Raw genomic sequence first — 23,016 nt, forward strand, 5'->3', positions numbered from 1 at the left:
ATAGAGAGATGCATTGTTGTCCCTGCCATTCCGTTTTCCTAAGTTTTTCTTCTTTCCTTTCCTCCTGTGCTTGCTCAGTTAGACTTTGAGTAATGCCTGTTTGGGGCAGGTCCCAGTTTCTGGTTGCTTTCTTCAGGTTGTGTCCCCCCTCTTAGAATTCTTTGTAATGCTGGCTTAATGTTTATGTATTCATTTAGTTTTTCTTTGCTATTAAAAGTTTTCAGTTCTCCATCGAATGTGAATGCTAGCTTTGCCGGGTATATCAGTCTGGGTTGGCAGTTATTGGCTCTCAGGGCTCGTATGGTGCTTTCCCAGGCTTTTCTTGCATTCATTGTTTGTGTGGAGAGATCTGCAGTGATTCTAATTTTTTTCCCGTTGTAGTATAGCTCCTTCTTCATTTTTGCTGCATGCAGGATTGTTTCCTTATTATTCAGATCCATCATTTTTACTATAATGTGTCTAGAAGTGTTTCTCCTGGGATCTTGCTTGTTGGGTGTTCGATAAGCTTTTGTGATGTAGTTAAGATGGTCGTTTTTGAGGTGGGGAAAATTTTCATTGACTATCTTGTTAAATAGGTGTTGCATTCCCTTGCTCTGGAATTCCTCACCTTCGTCCACTCCGATTATGCGAAGGTTAAATTTTTTAGCATTATCTGCTTGCTCTTGAATTTCCCTTTGGTTTAATTTGAGTGATTTTTCCATATCTGTCACTTTTTGGTCCAGTTGGTGTATTCTGTCTTCTGTATCTGACACTCTACCTTCCATTTCATTCACTCTGTTGACCGTGGCTTCTATTGTGGTTTGCATGGTGGAAATGGATCCCTTTATGGATTCAATGTTGGTTCTCAGAGTACTGATCTCACCTCTCAATGAGGTGAGATCAGTATGCATTACCTCTAATTTGGCGTTTATCTCACTTCTTACTGAGGTTTGTGCAGCTTCTATTTTTGCGTCCAACTTTTGTTTGATATCCTGTATATCTTTTGATAGTTCATCCTTGTGCTCTTTCAATTTCTGATCCATTTCTCGCTTTATTTCTTGAGTCATTGCCTCCAGCAACCCTTGGATGTAGCTTTTGTCTTCCATTCCTGCTTTGCTCCCACTGGGGCTCTCCCCTGCGTGGCTGCTGGCTTTTGAGGTGAGCTTGCTGTCCTGGGTAGTGGTAAACCTTGTGATTTTTCTCTGTGATTTTCGCATGGGGGTTCAGGAGACTGCTCTTCAATCTTGTTTTGGTGTGTCTGTCTTTGCTTGGTTGCTGATTCTGTATTGGTAGAGAGAGTCTGTGCCTGATCTGGATTCTGTTGGGAGCCTATTTCCAGCTGCTATTCTGACTTACTTAGGATTCTCAGCTCTCTGCTGTAGCAATTCCCGCCTTTGGAAGGGTTGAGCAGCCTAGACTGCTTGTGTTTGCTCCTGCGGGTGCTCTTGGGAAGATCAGATGCTCTGGATGCACTCTCCCAAATACTGGAGTCTGCTATGGGCTCCTGATGTGTTTTTGTTTGTTTGTTTTGGGCTGGTTGTGGGCTTGAACTCTAGGTTTGGGTGCTGTCCCTCAGCTCTTCAGCTCAAGGCTGGCACCCTACCATTTGAGCCACAGCACCACTTCTGACCCTTTTTGCTTTTGTGATGCTGAAAAGCAATAGATTTTTAAAAAGGGCCCATGATGCAGAGTCATTACTGGCTCATAAAACAATAATTTTGGAGGTGGATGTATTGTATTCATATGTGGGGCTGTTAGATTATACTGAAAATGTAATAGTCATAGAAAAATGAAATAGTAGCAGAAAACTTGGATTTCTTGTATGTTTAGTCCCTCCCCTGTGGTATTGCGCCAGATTATATGTTTTAGATATGGACACCTCTGAAGGGTAGTAGCATGCCAGATTCCAAAATAATTCATGATAATTCTGCGTGTTCCAGGAAAATATTTTAATGTGGGAAGTCCATGAATTAATTAGCAATAGATAATTGAGTATACTATGTAAAATACTTAAGCTGAAACTCCCAATTTAGTGTGATCCTATCCTTTCCTAACAGGTTGTATTTATGCTTTTTTGTTTTTTCTCTGGCTTGAATTAGAGTCTCTTCATTTTCTGGTCTTCTGATCAATAAAAGAAAGTAGCATAGCATGTGTACAGGAGAAAGAGGAGATAAGTTGGTTAAAAGGAATGCCTTAGTCTTTAACAAAACTACCCCATTTCCTTATTGTTGATCAGCCAAAAAAAATATTGCTATTTTGACTTGTGATTTAAATCTTGTTTAGAGTTTCTTTTAATAACTGTCTTCATTATCAGGGTGGTTATGGCTACCCTAATAATGACAAGTCATTTTGCGATGAGAATGTAGAATAGCAGTTTATAGACTGCTTGCCTGTTGACTCTGATAGTTTGATATGTATGTGTGTGTATTTAGTTTGTAGTTTTATGGGTTGAACCTAGAGTCTGATACATCTAAGCTATGTTCTACTTCTCAACTCTTTCTTTTTTCTTTTTGGTGGTGCTGGGGTTTGAATTCAAGACCTTATGCATGCTAAGCAACTGTTCTTCCCCTGACTTATATCGTTCTTTATACCTGAAGTTAGTTCTTCAGCTTCTCTAACTACTATGTTCAGCAGTTAGCATAATGTGCAGACATTTTAATTTTAGATGAGCGAAACATTGAATGAGTTCACTACTTTAATACCAACGAGAATCCAGAAAAGATAGATAATATGTCTATTGGAGCTTAAATCAATGTGGAATTGTAACAGGTGCATAGAAACTTAACTGCTTTTGCTAAAAGGTTGTAAATGACTCCTTACTTGGGTCCACGAGTTAACTGAAAGTAACATAAAAACTTGACATCCTTGCCTCCCTTTTATATCTGTCTTCTTTGCTTGGGGCCTCTCTTCTTCAATGAAACATCCTGGATATTGTGATTGACAGACCCTGATCTATAACACCTTTTTTTAAATATATATTTTTAATTGTAAAGATATTGTACAGAGGGGTTACACTTACATGAGCAAGGTAATGAGTACATTTCCTATTGAGTATTGTTATCCCCTCCTTTGTTTTTCCCCTACCCTCCCTTTCTCCCCAACTCCTCCCCAACCCTTCCCCTGACAAAGTTACACAGGGGACTAAAACAATACCTAAGAAACAGCAGAGCGTCACAGAATAGATCTTCACCACGAGGTGAAGCTGAAGCCTGAATGCAGGAATAAACATCTTATGGGGACCAGATGCTTCCATCATGTAATGACAGCAGTAGCGACTTTTCTGGAGTCCTCTGTATAATCAGAATGGAAATAATGACTAACCAGGTCTCACTTTGCTGGAATAGCTAATTATGCACACATGTCATCCTGTTGCCCCCCCCCCCCCCCCCCCCCCCGTTTTATCTAATGTAATAAATGTTAGGACACTTGTAGTTCCTGTACCCATACCACTATCTTTTTCTAGATGTCTGGGCCTTACATATGAGGCCTTTTTTAAAAATGTTAAATAAATTCTTGTTTTTCACTTGCTTTGTATCTCTGAGAATTTTTAAATCTTTTTTAAAAAATAATTAACTTTATTCTAGAGGTGATGGACAGAGGGATTATAATTATATGAGTTAGTTAGTACGTGTCCTTTCACATAATGTCTTCTGTTCCCTCATTCTTTCCCAATTCCTCCCTCCCATCTCCACCCACAAATTGTATGGTTTACTTCCATGATAGCACTGACACATTTCTCTTTCACTGCTTTTAGGCTGCCTGTATTTATAATTTTGTATGGCTTTCAAGTGATGTTACAAATAGCACAATAAGCATTGGCAGGGGCTGGGAAGGTGGCTCAGTAGAGCACTTGCATTGCATGCCTGAGGCCCTGGGTTCGATTCCTCAGCACCACATAAGCAAAAAGAAAAAAAGCTGGAAGTGGCGCTGTGGCCCAAGTGGTAGAGCACTAGACTTGAGCTGAAGAGCTGAGGGGCAGTGCCCAGGCCCAGAGTTCAGGCCTCACGACTGATCTATCTTGCAATCTTTTCAAGTAGCATGTTGAAGTGGTTAAATAGATTGTTGTTTATTTATTTATTTATTTTGTTGGTGGTGGGCCTTGACCTCAGGGCCAGGGTGCTGTCTCTGAGCTTTTTCACTCAAGGCTAGCACTCTACCCTTTGAGCTACAGAGCCACTTCCAAGTAGCTTGTATTAAATAGTTTGCTCCCCTTCCTTGTTTATTTTTGGTGTTGGTAATTGAAGTCAGAGCTGCTTATATGCTATTGTATGTATACGCTACCAGTGAGCAAAACTCCCAGTGTCAGCTTACTGTGTGTATTAAAAAATTTTGTATTAAAAAATGTAACTTTTCTTTACACTCTGCACTTTTTCTTTTATTTTTTGGCAGCCTGTTCGAAGACAGTCCCTTACCCCTCCTCCTCAGAACACTATTACTTGGGAAGAATATATATCTGCTGAAAATGGAAAGTAGGTGGTTTTATGGCTTTGAATTGTAGAAAGAACAAACTGTAAAAGTAAACTGTATAAATACCTAGGTATTTGAATTTATAAGAAAATATTGGTATATTTTTGTCTGAAACTTTTTTTCACTTTCTAAAAATATGGATTAAGAATGATGAGGGAGGGGGCTGGGAAGGTGGCTCAGTGGTAGAGCGCTTGCCTTGCATGCATGAGGCCCTGGGTTCAATTCCTCAGCACCACATAAGCAGAAAAAGCCAGAAGTGGCGCTGTGGCTCAAGTGGTAGAGCACTAGCCTTGAGCTGAAGAGCTGAGGGACAGTGCCCAGGCCCAGAGTTCAGGCCCCACAACTGGCCAAAAAAAAAAAAAAAAGAATGATGAGGGAGTATCCCAAGTATATAGGCTTTAGTAAGATTGTAGAGCCTTCTTTCTCGGTCTATTCGTTCTGTAATTTATACTCACAAAAAAAAAACCCAAACCCAAACAAAAAAAAAACCTTGTAGGACTTTTTCTAAGGAAATATAATGTAGAAAATTGCCCAATGTAGTTAACTTCTTTGAAACTTTCCATTGTGTAATGAATTTATTCATTTTTTGTGATTCTCTATCATTGTATATAAAATTATTCTGTTTTTTCCCCTATTTTCCTATCTTATTTTTTCATTTATTTTACTCTACTTCACATTACCCCTCCTGAGGCCTTTGCTTACTGTTCTATTATTAGCATTTATTATCGTAGTTAGCACATAGTTTGTATTTAATATTCCTAACTCTTAATTAAGTATTAGTACATAGCTGGTACATACTTACTTACTAAAAGAATGATGAATGGCTGGGCACAGGTGGCTCACAGCTATAATCCTAGCTACTCATGAGGCTGAGATCTGAGGATTGCAGTTCAGAGCTAGCCTAGGCAGAAGAGTCTATGAGACTCATTCCAATAAAACTACTCAGAAAATGCCAGAAGTGGTGCTCAAGTTGTAGAGTGCTAGCCTTGAACAATGACAGGCCCTGAGTTCAAGCCCCAAGGACTATCCAAAAAAAAAAAAAAAGATGAAGAATGTTCAGAGGGAAATTATCTTTTTCTTTTTTTCTTATTGAAGGATTTGTTACTTTTACTATTACTTCACTATAAAATTTCTCTGTCTTAATATTCTATAGTGTTAAACAGTTTCTGGGCATTCTTTTGAACAAGTTTGTCATACTATCTATCTGATCAGACCAAGTCAAAATAGACTATTGTGTGATATGTGCCATAAATCAAACTAAATATAACAGGTCAGTTGGCAAAAACTGTAACCAAGTAAAACACCTCCAAGAGATTCCAGTCAACATGAGTCAGTGTTGTATGGAAAATAATTTTAACACACTCTGTTTATTTTGTTTCTTCTTTTACCTCTTTCTCATGTCTTTAAAGCAAACATACTCTGTTCAGCCCAGTAGAACCTTTTTTTTATGGTATAAAGTGTGACCCTATCATAGAAATGCAAAAATAATAAAGTAGATCTTTAAAAATTATATTATAATTTGCTTTTGAACATGATTAGCATAGAGTTCTTTTATTTAACTTATTTTTGCCAGTCCTGGGGCTTGAATTCTAGGCCTGGGCACTGTCCCTGAGCTTTATTTAGCTCAAAGTTAGCGCTCTATCACTTGAGACACAGTGCCACTTTTGGCTTTTTCTGAGTAGTTTATCGGAGATAAGAGTCTAATGGAATTTCAGCCACCTGAGTAGCTAGACTTATAGGCATGAGCCACCAATGTCTGGCATTTTTTCTTTACAATTTGTGATAAAATTGTAGTAGATAGTAAATGAGATTGAATACAGTAAGCGACTTGAAGATAGATTATACTGATTAATTAAAACTCAGTTGTATTCAATGTGAATTAATTGAAATCTGATAATTTTTTTCCAAATTTTAAAAATTATTTTGTTATGCTTGTTTCATTTCTTACTTTCAGCTTATTCTTTGTAGCATAATTTTAATTCATTTCTATAGTCAATAAGAAAAATTGAGCTATGCATGAATTCATTGGTAGATGATTAATATCTAGAATGGAACAAGTTTCTTAACATATTTTTTTTTCTTTCCTTTATTATTTTTTCTTTTAACTTTAGAGCTCCTCATCTGGGAAGAGAACTGGTGTGCAAAGAAAGTAAGAAGACATTTAAAGCCACAATAGCCATGAGCCAGGAATTTCCCTTAGGGATTGAATTGTAAGTTCATTATTTATGTTCACGATAGAAGCCTTAAAGATTGTAATAATATTTGCAACTGAGAGTACTGTTGAAGCTTTTGAAATCTAAAAACAAACAGCTCTTGCTTTACTAATGAGGGTATTTTTCTAGAAATGTTCTGGTTAGCAAAAGTATTTTCATTTTCTTCAGATAAATTTTTGAATAGTTTCCAAAAATTTATTGAAGTAATACGTGACTACTAGTGTAAAGTATACCATGGCATGGAAATTTATAGATTGAAGAATGTACCTCCCCCCCCACACCAATCATAGGACTGGTGTATTTTTGTCTAAATTTACCAGTATTTTTACATTTTAAAAATAAAAATGGCAAATTTGGATTTTGTTCAGTTACTTGCTTTTTTCTTTTGAAGTGGTGTCCATATTGGAATTCTTAAAGTAACTACATTTTTGTCTAATTCTTTTTCTTGTTCAATTGATGTATTTGTAGTAGTTGGTGTTTGTCATTTATTTTTATCATTCCTCGACTAAAAAACATTTTGATTTTTTTTTGGTCCGTTCATGGGGCCTTAACTCTGGGCCTGGGTGCTGTCCCTCAGCTCTTCAGCTTAAGGCTAGCGCTCTACCCTTGAGCCACACACTTCTGGCTTTTTTCTTTTTGCTTATGTGGTGCTGAGGAATCAAACCCAGGGCCTCATGCATGCAAGGCAAGCGCTCTACCACTAAGCCACCTTCCCAGCCCCATTTTGATAGTTTTTAGTTCCTTTGAAACAATATTGCAGTGAACATTCAGACTCATAACTCATCAGATTACCCCCCCCCCCCCCTTTTTTTTTTTTGTCGGTCATGGAGCTTGAACTCTGGGCCTCAGCTCTTCAACTCAAAGTGAACATTCTACCGCTTGAGCCACAGTGCCACTTCTTGTTTTCTGGCAGTTAATTGGAGATGAGTCTCACAGACTTTCCTGCCTGGGCTGGCTTTGAACTGCATCCTCAGATCTCAGCCTCTTGAGTAGCTAGGATTGCAGGCGTGAACCACTGGTGCTGGGCAAGATCCCCCTTTAAAAATAGTATTTGGAGCAGGGCACCAGTGCTCACGTTTGTAATCCTAGCTATTCAGGAGGCTGAGATCTGAGGATTTCGGTTCAAAGCCAACCCCAGGGTGGTAATCTTAGTCCAAGAGACTCTTATCTCCAATGAAATGAGACTCTTATCTCCAATAAACCACTAGAAAACTGGAAGTGGCCCTGTGGCTCAAAGCAGTAGAGTGCTTGCCTGCAGCTGAAGAGTGCACAAGCCTGTTCAAGCCCTTGACCAACTGGGGGGTGGGGATGGTAGTATTTTTGCCAGTCCTGGGGTTTGAATTCTAGGCCTGGGCACTGTCCCTGAGCTTTATTTAGCTCAAAGTTAGTGCTCTACCACTTGAACCACAGTGCTACTTTTGGCTTTTTCTGAGTAGTTTATTGGAGATAAGAGTGATGGACTTTACCATTCATCCAGTATATTTCTTGACTTTTTCCTAAGGCTAATTTAGGAAAGTAAATGTTCTGTATAGTCCAAAAGCTATAGGCCAAAGAGATAAGTTTCAGAAAGTGCAAGAAGGGATTTATCCATGCATAATATCCATGCCAAAAATCCATCATATCTGTGATCCTGGAGGCTCTATGATGTACCAGCTTTATATTCCATTTACTAATAAAGAAGCAGTGTGGCTAATTTTATGCTGACATTAATTTTTAGGAGTACTCAATTTCAAGTATGTTACATTTAGAAACATATATATCAAAATTGGAATTATTATCCCTGGACAAAAAAAATAAAATAGAATATAAAGAACATTGCAGTCAACAAAGTATTTGTTCTAGAGTCAAAGTTCAGAGAACAGAAGAAATTGTTTTGTAAAGCCTATGGAAAAATCACATAATGAGCATGAAATCTGTAAAATTAGACCACTCTGAAATGAAAGACAGTCAAATGAAATAAAGAGATTAAAGGCCAAGTGCTGGTGAGTAATGCCTGTAATCTTAGCTACTCAGGAGCCCAAGATTTAGAATCAGAGTTCAAAGCCAGCCTGGTCATGAAAGTCCATTAGACTCTTATCTCCAGTTAAACACCAAAAAACCACAAGTGGAGCTGTGTGGCTCAATTGGTAGAGTGTCTACCCTTGAGTAAAAAAGCCTAGGGACAACAGCCAGGACCTGAGTTCAAGCCCCAGTACTGACAACAACAACAACAACAACAACAAAATTGAAAAGCTAAAAAAATAGAGCAATTAAATAGCAGTGTTAGAAAACAAATATAGGGGTAGGGGTATGGCTCAAGTAGTTAGAACCCCTGTCATACTATATAGAATCCCACTAAAAACCCCACCAAAAACCCCCCAAAACTTATATACAGTAGAAAAAAGAGACTAAATGTGACTGAAAAGGAAATTTTGATAGCTCATAATAAATGAAAGGAAGAACAGATGAAAGCAATTAGCAAAATAATAGATTTGGAGGACAGTGATAGTTAAACCATAAGAAGTGTAGATAGTTCCACTTAGTCTTCCAAGTGTGACAAATAGTAGTCAAAATGTGTTAAAAGAAATTTTTTTGTAATAAAAAACTGTACCTTCAAGATAACATTTCAATAAAAATGGGTACAGAATGATCAGTAATATAATCATGGTTAAACTTCAACTGGTAACAACAACAACAACAAAAATCTAAAGGTAACCAGGCAGAAGGAGGTAAAAATCAACCTGGCCTTGTATTTATCTTTGTGTACTATATGAAAAAGGGTCGAGGGTATAGCTCATGTGGTCAAGTGCTTGCTAGCAAGTTACAGGCCTCTAAGTTCAAAACCTTATAGGAAAAAAGAAAGGAAGGAAGAAATGAAAAATGGAAAAAAAGGAAGGAAGGTTCTGATAATGTATTTTGTTAAAAATTTAAGGTATTAAGCTGGGCCCTGGTGTCTCACATCTGTAATCCTAGCTACTCAGGAGGCTCAGCTCTGAGGATCACAGTTCAAAACCAGCTTGGGCAGGAATGGCAGGACTGTCTGTGAGACTCTTATCCCCAGTTAACAACCATCAGAAAACCGGCACTGTGGCTCAAGTGGTAGAGCACTAGCCTTGAGCTGAAGAGTTCAGGGACAGCGTCTAGACCCAGAGTTCAGGCCCCACGACCCACCAAAAAAAAAAAAAGAAAATCTTGGCTGAAGATGAAATCATTTACATCAGAAGAGCAATAAGTTGTAGTTCGATATGGAACACTAAGAGACACCATGAAATACTAGTACAGACAAAAGAATAGTATCACCAGAAATTTCTGTGGAGTCAGATTTCTCTTTAAATATAATGGCAAGAAACACTCATTTAATAAATTAATAGATCATGGAATAAAGGAGTATTAGGCAAATAATTGGAGCCATTCACATACTTGATAAAAACTTATCAAGTGATTAGTGAAAATCTGTGATGCAAACAATAAGTTTGATGAAAGAACTTGAACGGGTGTGGATTTTAGTAAACAAGTGGAAGCTTTAAATCCATATAAAAGGGAGTCTGATAACATCCAAGGTCTTAAGTGTGCACAAACTAAGGTTACAAACCTTATCGCAGTGAAAAAGGAATACCAACAAAAATTCTAAAACCAGGAAGCATAAAGTACAATTTCCTCATTCATGAAATCTCCAAATTAGTTTAAAAACAATGTATAGATGCAAAGAATTTAGTTTGAACAGTGAAAACAATTTTTCTTCTTCTGTTTTTCAGATTATTGAATGTTCTAGAAGTAATAGCTCCCTTCAAGCACTTTAACAAGCTTAGAGAATTTGTTCAAATGAAGCTTCCGCCAGGCTTTCCTGTAAAATTGGGTAAGAGAAAATTTTACATGTAATTGTATAAATTTGGAGTTGTTTATTAACATTGAATAAGTATTTCAAAGGAAAATAAATTTTCTTGTGGCTTGCCTTTTTATGTTTTTTTTTAATCCAAATGCATTGATACTTGTATTTTTTTATGTATATAAAGTGACAAGTCATTTATGGCCAGAAAAATTCTAAGCATTGAACACCCTTCTTGGGATTAAGAGGCAAATTATTAATAACAGCAAAGGGACAGGGTTAAACAGATGAGAATTTTAAGTTATTTCTGAATTCCAATTTAATTTTCATCTAATCATATTTCACAGTATCATAAAATTTTATGCAACAGAGGTATTTTGATAAAATAGGAAAAAAGTTTGTAGCATATTTTTACCGGCATTTCTCTGTATTCTTAAGCAGGAGATAATCCTTTGCTTTTATACTTAAAGTTATTGGAAATTTGTATTGGCATTTCTCTATGGTTTCTTTATGTTTAAATTGGTCCTGTAATAACTTTATTCCTGGGTTGCTTTTTAATTTTCCACTATTTCTGTTTCTCTAGCATAAAGCTACAATTATGAAAATTATTAAAGATTGGAAATTGATTACACATTCCATGATTTCAAGATCACTCACAGCTTTACGTGTTGATTGTAAATGATACTCTATTTGTTCTCTAATTCTGATCCCCCTCCCCTCCCCCCAAGCACGGGGTCTGTGTGTGTATTTAGATTGAGCTCATACTTGCGTCAGCCACTTCTGTGTTGAGCTTAGTGTGTACCACCACTCTGAGCTTCAAGGCTAAATTTGAATCATTTTGATCAAATCTACTCTTCCACTAATTTTTGCACTTTAACAAGAAGATGAATTTTATTTCCATTGTTAGAAATAAGACTTTCCTCTTTACTTCAAACTCCTTATACATACTTTCTGTTGGTCCTGGGGCTGGAACTCTGGGCCTGGGCGCTGTCCCTCAGCTCTTCCGCTCAAGGCTAGTACTCTACTACTTGAGCCACAGCACCACTTCCCGTTTTTTGGTGGTTTATTGGAGATAAGAGTTTCACAGACTTTCCTGCCCAGCTGGCTTTGAACTGTGATCCTCAGCTCTCAGCCTCCTGAGTAGCTAGGATTACAGGCGTGAGCCACTGGCACCCAGCCACATCTTTTCTTTTATCCTTCCTAGTTCAATGGAAATGATACTGCTTTTATTAGTTTGAGTAACCTCTTCCTTTGTACTGTGAATTTTTTTTTTTTTTTTTTTTTTTGCTGATTTTTTTTGTTTTGGTTGGTCATGGGGTTTGAACTCAGCTTGGGTGCTGTTCCTGAGCTCTTCAGCTCAAGGTCAGAGCTCTACCACTTGAGCCACAGCCTCACTTCGGTTTTTGATGGTTTATTGGAGATAGGAGACTCACGGACATTCCTGCTCTTGCTGGCTTTGAACCATGATCCTCAGATCTGAGCCTTCTGAGTAGCTAGGATTATAGAGATGAACCAATGGCACCTGGTTATGTTGTTGTTGTTGTTGTTGTTTTTAATTTACTTTTATTGGCAAGGTGGTGATGTTGTTTTTTGTGTATGTATGTGTAGCATTATTTTGTGTGTGTGTGTGTAAAAGCATGTATGTGTGCGGGGGGTTGATCTCAGGGCCTTTAATTTGGATTTTTCACCCTTTATACTCTACCACTTGAGCTATGCCTTAGTTCTTTCAGCTATTTTTTTTTTTTTTTTTGGGTCCGGTCCTGGGGCCTGAACTTGGGGGCTGGGTGCTGTCCCTCAGCTCTTCAGCTCAAGGCTAGCGCTCTACCACTTGAGCCACAGCGCCACTTCCGGCTTTTTTCTTATGTGGTGCTGAGGAATCGAACCAAGGGCCTCAGGCATGCAAGGCAAGCGCTCTACCACTGAGCCACCTTCCCAGCCCCCCTTTCAGCTATTTTAAAATGTTAGTTCCATCAACCATACCACATTTCTTCTTTACTTCCCAACCTCCATTTTCTTCTACCATCTTTTCCTTAGTTGCTCAGGTCTTTTTATCTTTTAATATTCAGTCAATCAACTAGAAAATTCTGACTCCACTTTACCCAACTCTCTTTGATTCTATGCTGTTCACAGCCAAGTTGTTTCAAAGTCTAATTTTATCTCCATTTTCTTCCTGTTTACAATTATAAATGGGGTTAGGTAAAGGGACGTAAAGGCAAAGTATTTCTATCTCATTTGAACTGAACTGGTAAAATGATTAAGTTAGCAAGTAACAATTATGTCTTAAATGCTCAGTTAGTTTGACCACTAGGGATTCTTGTTGTTATTGTTGGTTCTGGGGCTTGAAATCAGGACCTGGGCACTGTCCCTGAGCTCTTTTGTTCAAGGCTGGAGCTTTACCATTTTGAGCCACAGTGCCACTTTTGGTGTTCTAGTGGTTAATTGGAGATAAGCCTCACAAACTGTTCTGCCCAGGCTGGCTTTGAACCGTGATCTCAGCCCTCAGTGTAGCTATGATTACAGGTATGAGCCACCACTGTCCAATTCACTAGAGATTGTTTACAAAGAGATGCACTGAAAAGCACTATATAGATAAGTGAAAATGGAATTCAAATAGTCAAATAAGAAATACAGACAAGGGGCTGGGAAGGTGACTCAGTGGTAGAGCGCTTGCCTTGCATGCCTGATGCCCTGGGTTCGATTACTCAGTACCACATAAGCAAAAAGAAAAAACCCGGAAGTGGTGCTGTGGCTCAAGTGGTAGAGTGCTAGCCTTGAGCTGAAGAGCTGAGGGACAGCACCCAGCCCCAGAGTTCAGGCCCCACGACCAGACCCCCCCCCCCCAAAAAAAAAAAGAAATACAGACAAAAGAAAACAAAAAATAATGAACAGCCAACTGTCAGCTGTTTGCTCTCCCTGTTTTCCTTCCATCTGCACCCACAAGTTCTATAGTTCATTTTTTTTTCTTTTTTTTGTTGGCTGTGGGGCTTGAACTCTGAGCCTGAGCATTGTCCCTGCTTTGTTCAGCTCAAAGTGAGGGCTCTACTGCTTGAGCCACAGTGCCACTTCTGGTTTTCTAGTGGTTTATTGGAGATAAGAGTCTCACAGACTTTTCTGCCTGGGTTGGCTTTGAACTGCGATCCTCAGATCTGAGCCTCCTGAGTAGCTAGTATTACCGGCATGATCCACTGGTGCCCAGCTTGTATAGTTCATTTTTAATGTAGGGTCTAGTGAGTACCACTGCTGAATATGTTCACTCTTTGTCCCTCCATTTCTGTGACTCCCACCCCCCAAAGACAAAAAAAGTTAACAAGTTGAAAACAGCAGTCAAGAAAAAAAAAATACTTCTTGTTCTCATTTCCTGGGGTTCATTTTGATAAATAGTATTTTGTATGATCAGAAGAAGAAATAAAATCTTTCATGACAAATTCCATGCTTTTTTAATAAGTAGCAAAATCCTACAAAGTAGAAGTATAGGTTGCTTATTAGTGTTTTTTGTGCTGGGACTTTAACTCAAACTCCATGATTTTTTTTTATAAATAGAAAAATTCCTAAGATCCTACAAAGTAGAAGTATAGGTTGTTTATTAGGGTTATAAGATTCAAGTTAAAAAAGAAATTTCTTTTTTGTGCTGGGGCTTTAATTCAGGGCCTAAGTGTTATCTTTTTGCTCAAGGCTAGCTATATCACTTGAGCCATAGCTCCATTTCTTGCTTTTTTTCATTTTTCTTTCTTTTTTCTTTTTGGTTAGTTGGAGATAAGAATCTTATGGACTTTTTTTCCTGCTTGGGCTGGCTTTGAATAACAATCTTCAGGGGCTGGAAATGTGGCTCAGTGGTAGAGCGCTTGCCTTGCATGCCTGAAGCCCTGGGTTCGATTCCTCAGCACCACATAAGCAAAAAGAAAAAAGCCAGAAGTGGCGCTGTGGCTCAAGTGGTAGAGCGCTAGCCTTGAGCTAAAGAGCTGAGGGACAGTGCCCAGGCCCAGAGTTCAGGCCCCACGACCGGACCCCCCCCAAAAAATACTAGTTTGAATAACAATCTTCAGATCTCATTCTCCTAAGTAGCTAGGCTCAACAGGTGTGAACCACTGGTACCTGGCACAAAAATGGCATTTCTAAATGCTAATTACTATTGAACATAATATTTTTTAGCATTGAGCATATTAATATCCTAATTATAAATTATGCCATTTAAAGTTACTAAAAAAGGAAATGTATAATACATATATTCTGAAAACTATAGTCTAAAAGAAGACCTGAACAAATGGAAAGACACGCAGTGTTTATGGTTGAAAGATTCAACATAGCAGTGATAGCAGTTGTCCTCACATTGCTTTACCTACTTTCAGGAAAAAGTAATTTTTTATAGGTAAGATTATATCTAAAATTTACATGGGGGTTGGAAGTGTCATTTAAGTGGCCTACTACCTGCCTAACAAGTCTGAGGTTTTTGAGTTCAATCCCCAATACCATCACAATTGTAGTTTTTATTTTATTTTCTAATTTTTTTGTCAGTTGTGGTGCTTGAACTCAGGTCTGAGTGCTGTCCCTGAGTTCTTTTGCTCAAGGCTAGCACTCCACCACATTGAATCACAGTTCTACTTCCGGTTGTTTTTTTTTCCACTATGAACAAGTGGAAAATATTAGTTTGCAAAACATCAATTGTGTACATCGTTGAAAGTTGTTTCATACTTTATTTTCTAATTGCGGTAGTTTGCATCTGATTTCTTTACAATATTCCACAAGATGGAAAAGGAAAACCCCCAAAACAGCCAGTACTATTTACTTGTTGTGAGTCTATACTAAAACGACACATTAGAGACTTCTGATGAAATAACTCCCATCAAAGTTAGTAATTATAAACTTTCTCTAATGAAATATAGAGCAGTTGATATTATATAAAATATCTTCAAGCAACTTTTGAGACTTCCATCTGTTAGTCTTAAGTTGGTAGCAAGTATATGAAATATTGTGTCCACATGAGTACAAATATATATTCTACATGTTCTTTCTATCTTAGGAGTCAAAGACTGCAAGCAAAAGATAAGGTAACTGGTGACTATAGAGGACATGCACTTTGTTTCACATAGCCCTAGCTAACAAAGCCAAAAGGCAGATAGTGCTCTAAGAGTATTACACATACCAACATCTACCTTATTAATCCTCCCAACAATTCTGTGCAACAGAGGATTGTTTTTCAGCATCCTTGCCTTAAGGATGAGGGGCGTCACCACTTCCAGTTTTTAAGTGGTTAAGTGGAGAAATCTCCTGGAGACTTTTCTGCCCGGGCTAGCTTTAATCTGTGATCCTCAGATCTCAGCCTCCTGAGTAGCTAGGATTAGAGGCATGAGCCACCAGCACCCAGCTTCGTTTTGTTTTTAAAGGGAAGTCACAGAAAGTAGAATAACTGCATTGGTTTACAAGGGCTTTCATAACAAAGCATTACAAATTCAGTGGCTTCAGTAACAGAACTTTGTTGTCTCACAGTTCTGGAGGCTAGAAATCTAAGTTCATGCTGTCAGTAGAATTGATTCCTTCTGAAGGCAACAGTGGAATTTCTAATTTATGTACATTTTGTAACTTTTGATAGCTCTCATTGATCCCAACAAGCATTATTCCAATGTTCTGCCTTCATCTTCATATGGTATTCTATTTCCTGATTTTTTTTCTTTTTTATAAGGATTAGCAACCACTGCAGACACTGAAGTTGATTATTTCTGTGAAGATCCTTATCTCCAAACAGGATCTTTGTTTCAAAGCTAACCTGGCAAAGGGTAAAGTCCATGAAACGCTTCCCTTCAATTAACCAATCAACCACTTAGAAGCCAGAAGTGGAGCTGAGTCTTAAGTGGTAGAGCACTAGCTCTGAGTAGAAAAACAAATGAAGTAGCTTTTTATTCTGTGAAAGAAGACCCAGGTAGCAGTAAAATGCCAGAAGCTACAGAATGGGAGAAAATATTTTAAACACTTATCTGAGGAAGTCTAATACTTCAAATAGGTAAAGAGCTTTCAAAATCCATCATTAACAAATTAACCAACTAATAAAGAATAAAGATATATTTCACCAAAGAACATATGTAGATGTGAAACACATGGAAAATCATTACCCTGTAGGGATATGATGAGGTAACACTTAGATGCCTAACAGAATGGTAAGGATTATGACAATGCCATATGTTGGTGGGTGAAGATAGAAGCAAATCACTCATTTCTGATGGCAGTTTCTCAAAAATTAAGCATGTAGCTGCTACATACATAGACTAAGCAATTCACACTCGTAAGCATTTATCTCAGGAAAGTAAAAAAAAACATATATAGTTTGTTTCATAGCATCTTTATTCATAGCCAGAAACCTACAGTTTTCAGCAGCTAAATGAACTGTGCAAAAAAAAAAAAAAAAAAAGAATGATACCATGGAATATCATTCATAAATTAAAGAGAAGTACCAATACATGAAACAATATGATTGAGTTGCCAGAGATGGTGAGTAAAAAAATCAACATTAGACTGGGACACATTTTCCACATGGAAATGGTCGTGTCATAATGGACTGCTTCTTATTTAACTAACGAATGCTCTGAAGGAAAAGAATCTATCCTTAAATGTTAACACTGGTAAGGTTTTATAAAAAGTGTTTAAAATCGGGTACTAGTGGCTCATGCCTGTAATCTTCACCACTCAGGGGACTGAGATCTGAGGATCATTATTTGAAACCAGCCTGAGCAGAAAAATCTGTGAGACTCTTCAATTAATCACCAAAAAGCTGAAGTGAAGCTATAACTCAAATGGTACTAGCTATGAGATACAAAGCTCAGGGTGGTGTTAGGACTAGCTGGAAGCTAAAAAGCTCAGGGACAGTCTCTAGGCCCTGAGTTCAAGCCCCAAGGACTGGCACCCAGAACAACAAAAAATGTGCTTCATTAGACCAGGCATGGTGGCATACATCTATCATCCCAGTTATCATGAGATTGAGGCAGGTTTTTAGTTGTACGTTTTTGGCTATTGTGGATAAAGATGCTATCAGCCCAAGTCTAACATGGGCTCCATGGTCTTAAACTACTCTCCTCCACACCAAAAAGTACTTATAGGGAGAAAACACTAGAAGTATTTAGTGGTTGCTAGGGATTGAGGAAAGGGAGGATGGAACATAAAGGAGCTAAGTGGGGCAACATGGAGGATATCACATGGCCTCATAGTAGTTCATGCCTATGGTAGCACAGTTCATCTTTGAATATAGTATTGTTGTTTTCCTAGGTCTGGGGAATTTGGCAAAAGGGTACAGGAGATCTTTCTTAAGATACTTCTTAAAATTATTTGCAAATCTATAATAATGTTCATTTACTTCTTTAATTCAGTGCAGATTTTAAATGTAGCTTGGTGGAAACTATTGTTTGTGTCTTTCTTACTCTTATGATTGGTCCATACATTAATGAATTGGTATTTACTTTGATGTCATTCTTGTCATCCCAATCATAGCTGCTACAACTGAAGTTCACTCTTAGTCTGATCACAGTCTCTGTTGACTTTTCATCTCATCCACAGTTAAGGTCAAAGCCTTTTCCTTGGCATAACAAACCTGACATGACTGGTCAACCTCCCTTTGCCTCCAATTTCTGCTATTGTTCCCCTCATTCACTCGGTTGCAAACTGTACTGTATCAAAATGAAGAATTTCACTTTTAGAGCTTTGGTACTTCATGTTCCTTCTATGTGCAGTTGTCATCTTCTAGGCAACTACATAGTTTGTTCTTAAAATTTAGTTTGTTTTTCCTAAAAGGTCACTTCATTAAGGCTTTCCTTTGACCATCCTGTTGAACAACTCTTGGCCCCAACACTAGGACTTCATATTCTCCTCACCATGCTTTTTCACTTACTTTTTTCCTTATTTCTCCCAATCAGACTATGAGTTTTCAAATGCATGAATGTTGTGTCTTGTTTACTGATGTGTATTTATTGTCTGAAATGTGTCAGTACATTTTCTGAAAGGTATTAAATACTTTCTTGGTCATTTGGCCCTGTGAATACTTCTTTTTTTTTCTCTTTCTTTTTTTGAGAATAAAAACAGCTGTAGACAATAAGTACATGGCTGAGTATCTTCTTACAGTTCTCAAGAAAGTATTTTAAATTACATGTAGTTTTCACTTGAAGAAAAATTCCTTTTTTTTTTCTTCTAACAATTAAAAATCCTTTCCTAATTATCTGTCATACCTTGGACAGACAGGCCAGTCAGTGGGCCTTAGTTGCTCACTCCTATATGAGAATTCCATCCGCATGCAGAAGGTACAAGTGATTTTCCTCTCACAATTCTTAGTGTTCTTAGCATCCTTCTTTTCTGTGTTTTTAACAGACCTTGGTCTTGAACTCAGGGCCTGGGCACTGTCCCTGAGATTCTTCTGCTCACTTGAGCCATAGCACCACTTTTGGCCTTTTCTGTTTATGTGGTACTGAAGAATCAAACACAGGACTTCATGCATGCTAGGCAAGCGTTCTACCACTAATCCACACTCCCAGCCCAATAGAATATTACTTTCTCTGACAAAAAATGCTGGGCCTCTAGTAGCAAATTTATTGTATGTCTTTTATACTAGTCAGACATTCGAACTAGCCTACATAGACTTAATTGAGTTTTTTTTTTTTGTCAGTTGTGGGGCTTGAACTCTGGGGCCTGGGCACTCTCCCTGAGCTCTTCAGGTCAAGGCTAGCACTCTTCCACTTGAGCCACAGCTCCACTTCTGGTTTTCTGGTGGTTTATTGGAGATAAGAATCTCACGAACTGGGGCTGGGAAGGTGGCTCAGTGGTAGAGTGCTTGCCTTGCATGCATGAGGCCCTGGGTTCAATTCCTCAGCACCACATAAGCAAAAAGAAAAAAGCCGGAAGTGGCGCTGTGGCTCAAGCGGTAGAGCGCTAGCCTTGAGCTGAAGAGCTGAGGGGCAGCGCCCAGGCCCAGAGTTCAGGCCCCATGACCGGACCCAAAAAAAAAAAAAGAATCTCACCTCAGATCTCAACCTCCTGAGTTAGGATTACAGGTGTGAGCCACTGTCACCCGGCTTAATTTGGATTTTTAAGGGAGTTTTAGAGATTATAGCTGAAATATCTGAGATTCTTAAGTGAACTAGTTTTTGGGACTAAGAAATGAGGTTTTATAATTTGTTCTATTTCCAGATTTGTGCTATGTCAGATTCCACTTACTATTTCAGCCAGAAATACGTTTCATTTAGAAGACAGTTATAGGTGTGTTTCTTCAGTTCTTTTTATTCCACATTTTAAAGTGGTAGATTGTTTTTAGTTTTTTTTTTCTTTCATGGTTTTCTTTTTGTTGTTATTGGAGTTTGAACTCAGGAATTATGCTTCCTAGGCTAGCTCTCTACCAATTGAGCCATACTCTTTAACTGCTTTTAGTGTTTTTTTTTTTTTTAATTTGATTTTAATTTATTAAAATATTATGTAAAAAGGTGATGTACAGAGGGGTTACAGTTTCATAAGTAGGGTAATGAGGATACTTCTTTTTGTACAATGTTATCTTCCCCTTATTATTTCCTACATTTCCTTCTGTCCCTACCCACAAGTTGTATAGTTCATTTTCAACATAGTGTCTAGTGAGTACCACTGCTACATTTGTTCACTGTTTATCCCTCTACTGCTGTGCTTCCCTTACCCTCCCAAAGACAGATAAATGAACATGACAAAAAGAAAAGAAGCCAAAAACCAACAATAAAGATAACACTCTTATTTTCAAGAAGAAACAAAAAATAATAATGAATTTTACTTGAAAGTAAATTATCTCAAAGAGTGGGAATAATAAGCATACTATATTCGGAAAAACAGGTATCATGTATAGAAGTGATGTCTTGCTCCAAGAAGATGGATTGGTGGAATCTGGCATTATATTCTTTTTTTTTTTTTTTGGGTCCGGTCATGGGGCCTGAACTCTGGGCCTGGGCACTGTCCCTCAGCTCTTCAGCTCAAGGCTAGCGCTCTACCACTTGAGCCACAGCGCCACTTCCGGCTGAGGAATTGAACCCAAGGCTTCAGGCATGCAAGGCAAGCGCTCTACCACTGAGCCACCTTCCCAGCCCGTGGTGTTATATTCTTAAAATGGAAAAAAAATGCAGTTGTGTAATTCTCAATTCCTTCAAGACCCAAATCCTTCTCTTCCCCAAAACATACATGGCTCAGTGTTAGACATACATTTGTATTTGTTCGATCCTTTAATTAGCAATTGTTTTTAAGGTATAATGGCATTTAGCAAAACTTTAGGGTTAATATGTGCATTAACATCTCATTTTATCATGTCATTCATTGTTCTCTCTCTAGATATACCTGTATTTCCCACGATCACAGCCACTGTGACTTTTCAGGAGTTTCGATATGATGAATTTGATGGCTCTATCTTTACCATACCTGATGACTACAAGGAAGACCCCAGTCGTTTTCCAGACCTTTAACTGACATGCAAAATGATACTATTCAACCAAGAACAAGAAAAACAGACTCCCAGAAATGAATCCAAGTAGAAGGGACATATGCTTTCAGTAAAGGGAATTATATGTTGAATTGACACATCAGTAATAGGATATAAAGAAATGGGCCTCTAAAAGAATTTCAGCAAGTTTTCTGATGTGCCATTTTCAGTCTTTTTAAAAGTATACTTAATATAAGTGTAATAGTTTGACCTTAATGACCCTACGACCTTCGTATGTAAAGCAGCTACCAGTGCTGTGATTTGTTTTTAAAGATTTTTACATTTCTTGTTGAAATATATATGCATATAAATATATCTATATATCTATATATCTATATATCTAAAACACTCCTGGACCATTAATGTAAATTAAATGTCTTAAAAGAGATATGAAGCCCTTTTAAACTCGTCATCTTATATTCAAGGTGACATAAATATTCGTTCGCTTTGTTTTCACAAAATGTAAACTCTGTAACATTATGTATAGTTCAGTAATTTGAATGTTTGTTCAATATAATGAACTAGAAGGAATGCAATTTTCTGTAGATGAATGAACCAAATGGTAACCATTAAATAATTGCATTTATATGTTGCAATACATTTCAGAGGGAGCGTTCACGCTGCAGGGAATAAGGTACCTCTTTTAGCACCTTAGTGCAGTTCATTGTGGTGCTATTTGTTTTTACCTGAATTCTTTCTTCAATGGAAAATGTTGTTATTAATCTTCCTTTCATAGAACCTCTATTTTTTGTTTTCTAAATTAGTTTAAAAGTCCTTGTTATGTTCAGATACAGTATGGTTAGCATGCTTAAGATCCTCTTCCAAGTCTCAGCACTTTAAACAAATTCCAGGTTTTTAAACTTGCTTCCTAAAAAGTGCATATAAGTCTGATGAATATGTTTTTAGTGGAATATGGATACATTGGTGTCAATTTTAAAAAACAACCCACATATTTTAGACAACCTTACATATTTAATGCTTTCAATATAATGTTAAAAACATTTTATATGCTAACAATATATTTGTTACAAGTTATAAAGTTCAGAAGTGTATACAAGATTGACAGTTCCTATTTTTTTTAAGACACAGAAAAATATTTGTTAATTTTGTTTTCAAAATGTCAAAATCATTCACTCACTTTTACACTTACAAATTTTCATATTTATTACAAGATGGTTTGAAGGTCCAAGAATGAAAACAAATTAGGGAGGATAATGTATAACAGTTATTATACACTATCATGTTGTATTAAGGAACTTAGCTAAATGTTTTTTAATTTGTCCTAATGAATGTGTCAAGAATGAATTTTTTAGTGACTAGTAGTTTAACATTTTATTTTCCAGGATTTTAGATTATTTGAAATAACTTTAGCCTTCTTTATTGGAGAGATGATTTATTGAAATTCCAAAGAAACCATAAGAAAAATTTTATAATCTTTAAAGCTGCATCTTCCATACCAGTAACATGTTAAATATGTCAACATTTTATTAAATGTATTTTATAGCGAAGAAAAATGATTATAGTTAAAAATTCAAAGACCTATGTGCATCTGTTAAATTTTGAGAAAAGAATGGGAAAACACAGATTTTTTTTTTTTAAATTAGGAGTTGGTCTTTAGAATTTAGGAAATGATGAGAGATCAGCTCCTCAAAGAATTGTCCAGTCAGTGGTTACTTACATAAAGTTTGAGATTCTGAAAGGCATTGCCCATTATTGTTTTTTAGCCTATCTTGTTTTGTAGAAATGTGGTATACTTTCAGGAATATACTGCACATTTATTAGTAAGTACAGACAATTTAGGGGATTATTAAAAAAAAAAACCTATGGTAAATTGCAGCGTGGGAGTTACCAGTTTCTTAACAGCTGTGAATATTTTGCTGGGGTACACTGGAGATAGGAAGACTACTGAAAAATTTTGCACTTGGATTTGTTTTTAAGACCTTAATCTTTTCTTTTTCTTTATAAAATAGTAGAATCCATTCCATTCCAAAATGTCTTTTCTCTGATCACAAACACGAACTAAGTGTCAATATCTCATGATGGTGGACAAAAGGAGTTAATGCAAATAAGCAAATAAACTTTTCACAATATTA

The 23,016-nt window shown here is 37.3% G+C and overlaps 1 protein-coding gene across 2 annotated transcripts in view; it reads left to right on the forward strand.

The window, feature by feature from the left end:
- The window catches only part of Ankrd13c (ankyrin repeat domain 13C), a 71,299-nt gene extending 48,283 nt beyond the window's left edge, over positions 1 to 23,016 (forward strand). The window contains exons 10-13 of one of the 2 annotated variants that reach the window (XM_042675449.1): positions 4,369 to 4,448; positions 6,558 to 6,656; positions 10,394 to 10,494; positions 20,776 to 23,016. In XM_042675449.1, the coding sequence (XP_042531383.1) occupies positions 4,369 to 4,448; positions 6,558 to 6,656; positions 10,394 to 10,494; positions 20,776 to 20,906 (411 nt within the window). In that variant the 3' untranslated portion in view covers positions 20,907 to 23,016. The remainder of the gene's footprint in view (positions 1 to 4,368; positions 4,449 to 6,557; positions 6,657 to 10,393; positions 10,495 to 20,775) is intronic. The other variant, XM_042675454.1, reaches the window with a different exon arrangement.

The sequence above is a fragment of the Dipodomys spectabilis genome, unplaced genomic scaffold, assembly GCF_019054845.1.
Source record: "Dipodomys spectabilis isolate Male_0828 unplaced genomic scaffold, ASM1905484v1 ptg000002l, whole genome shotgun sequence".
Taxonomy (NCBI): Eukaryota; Metazoa; Chordata; class Mammalia; order Rodentia; family Heteromyidae; genus Dipodomys; species Dipodomys spectabilis.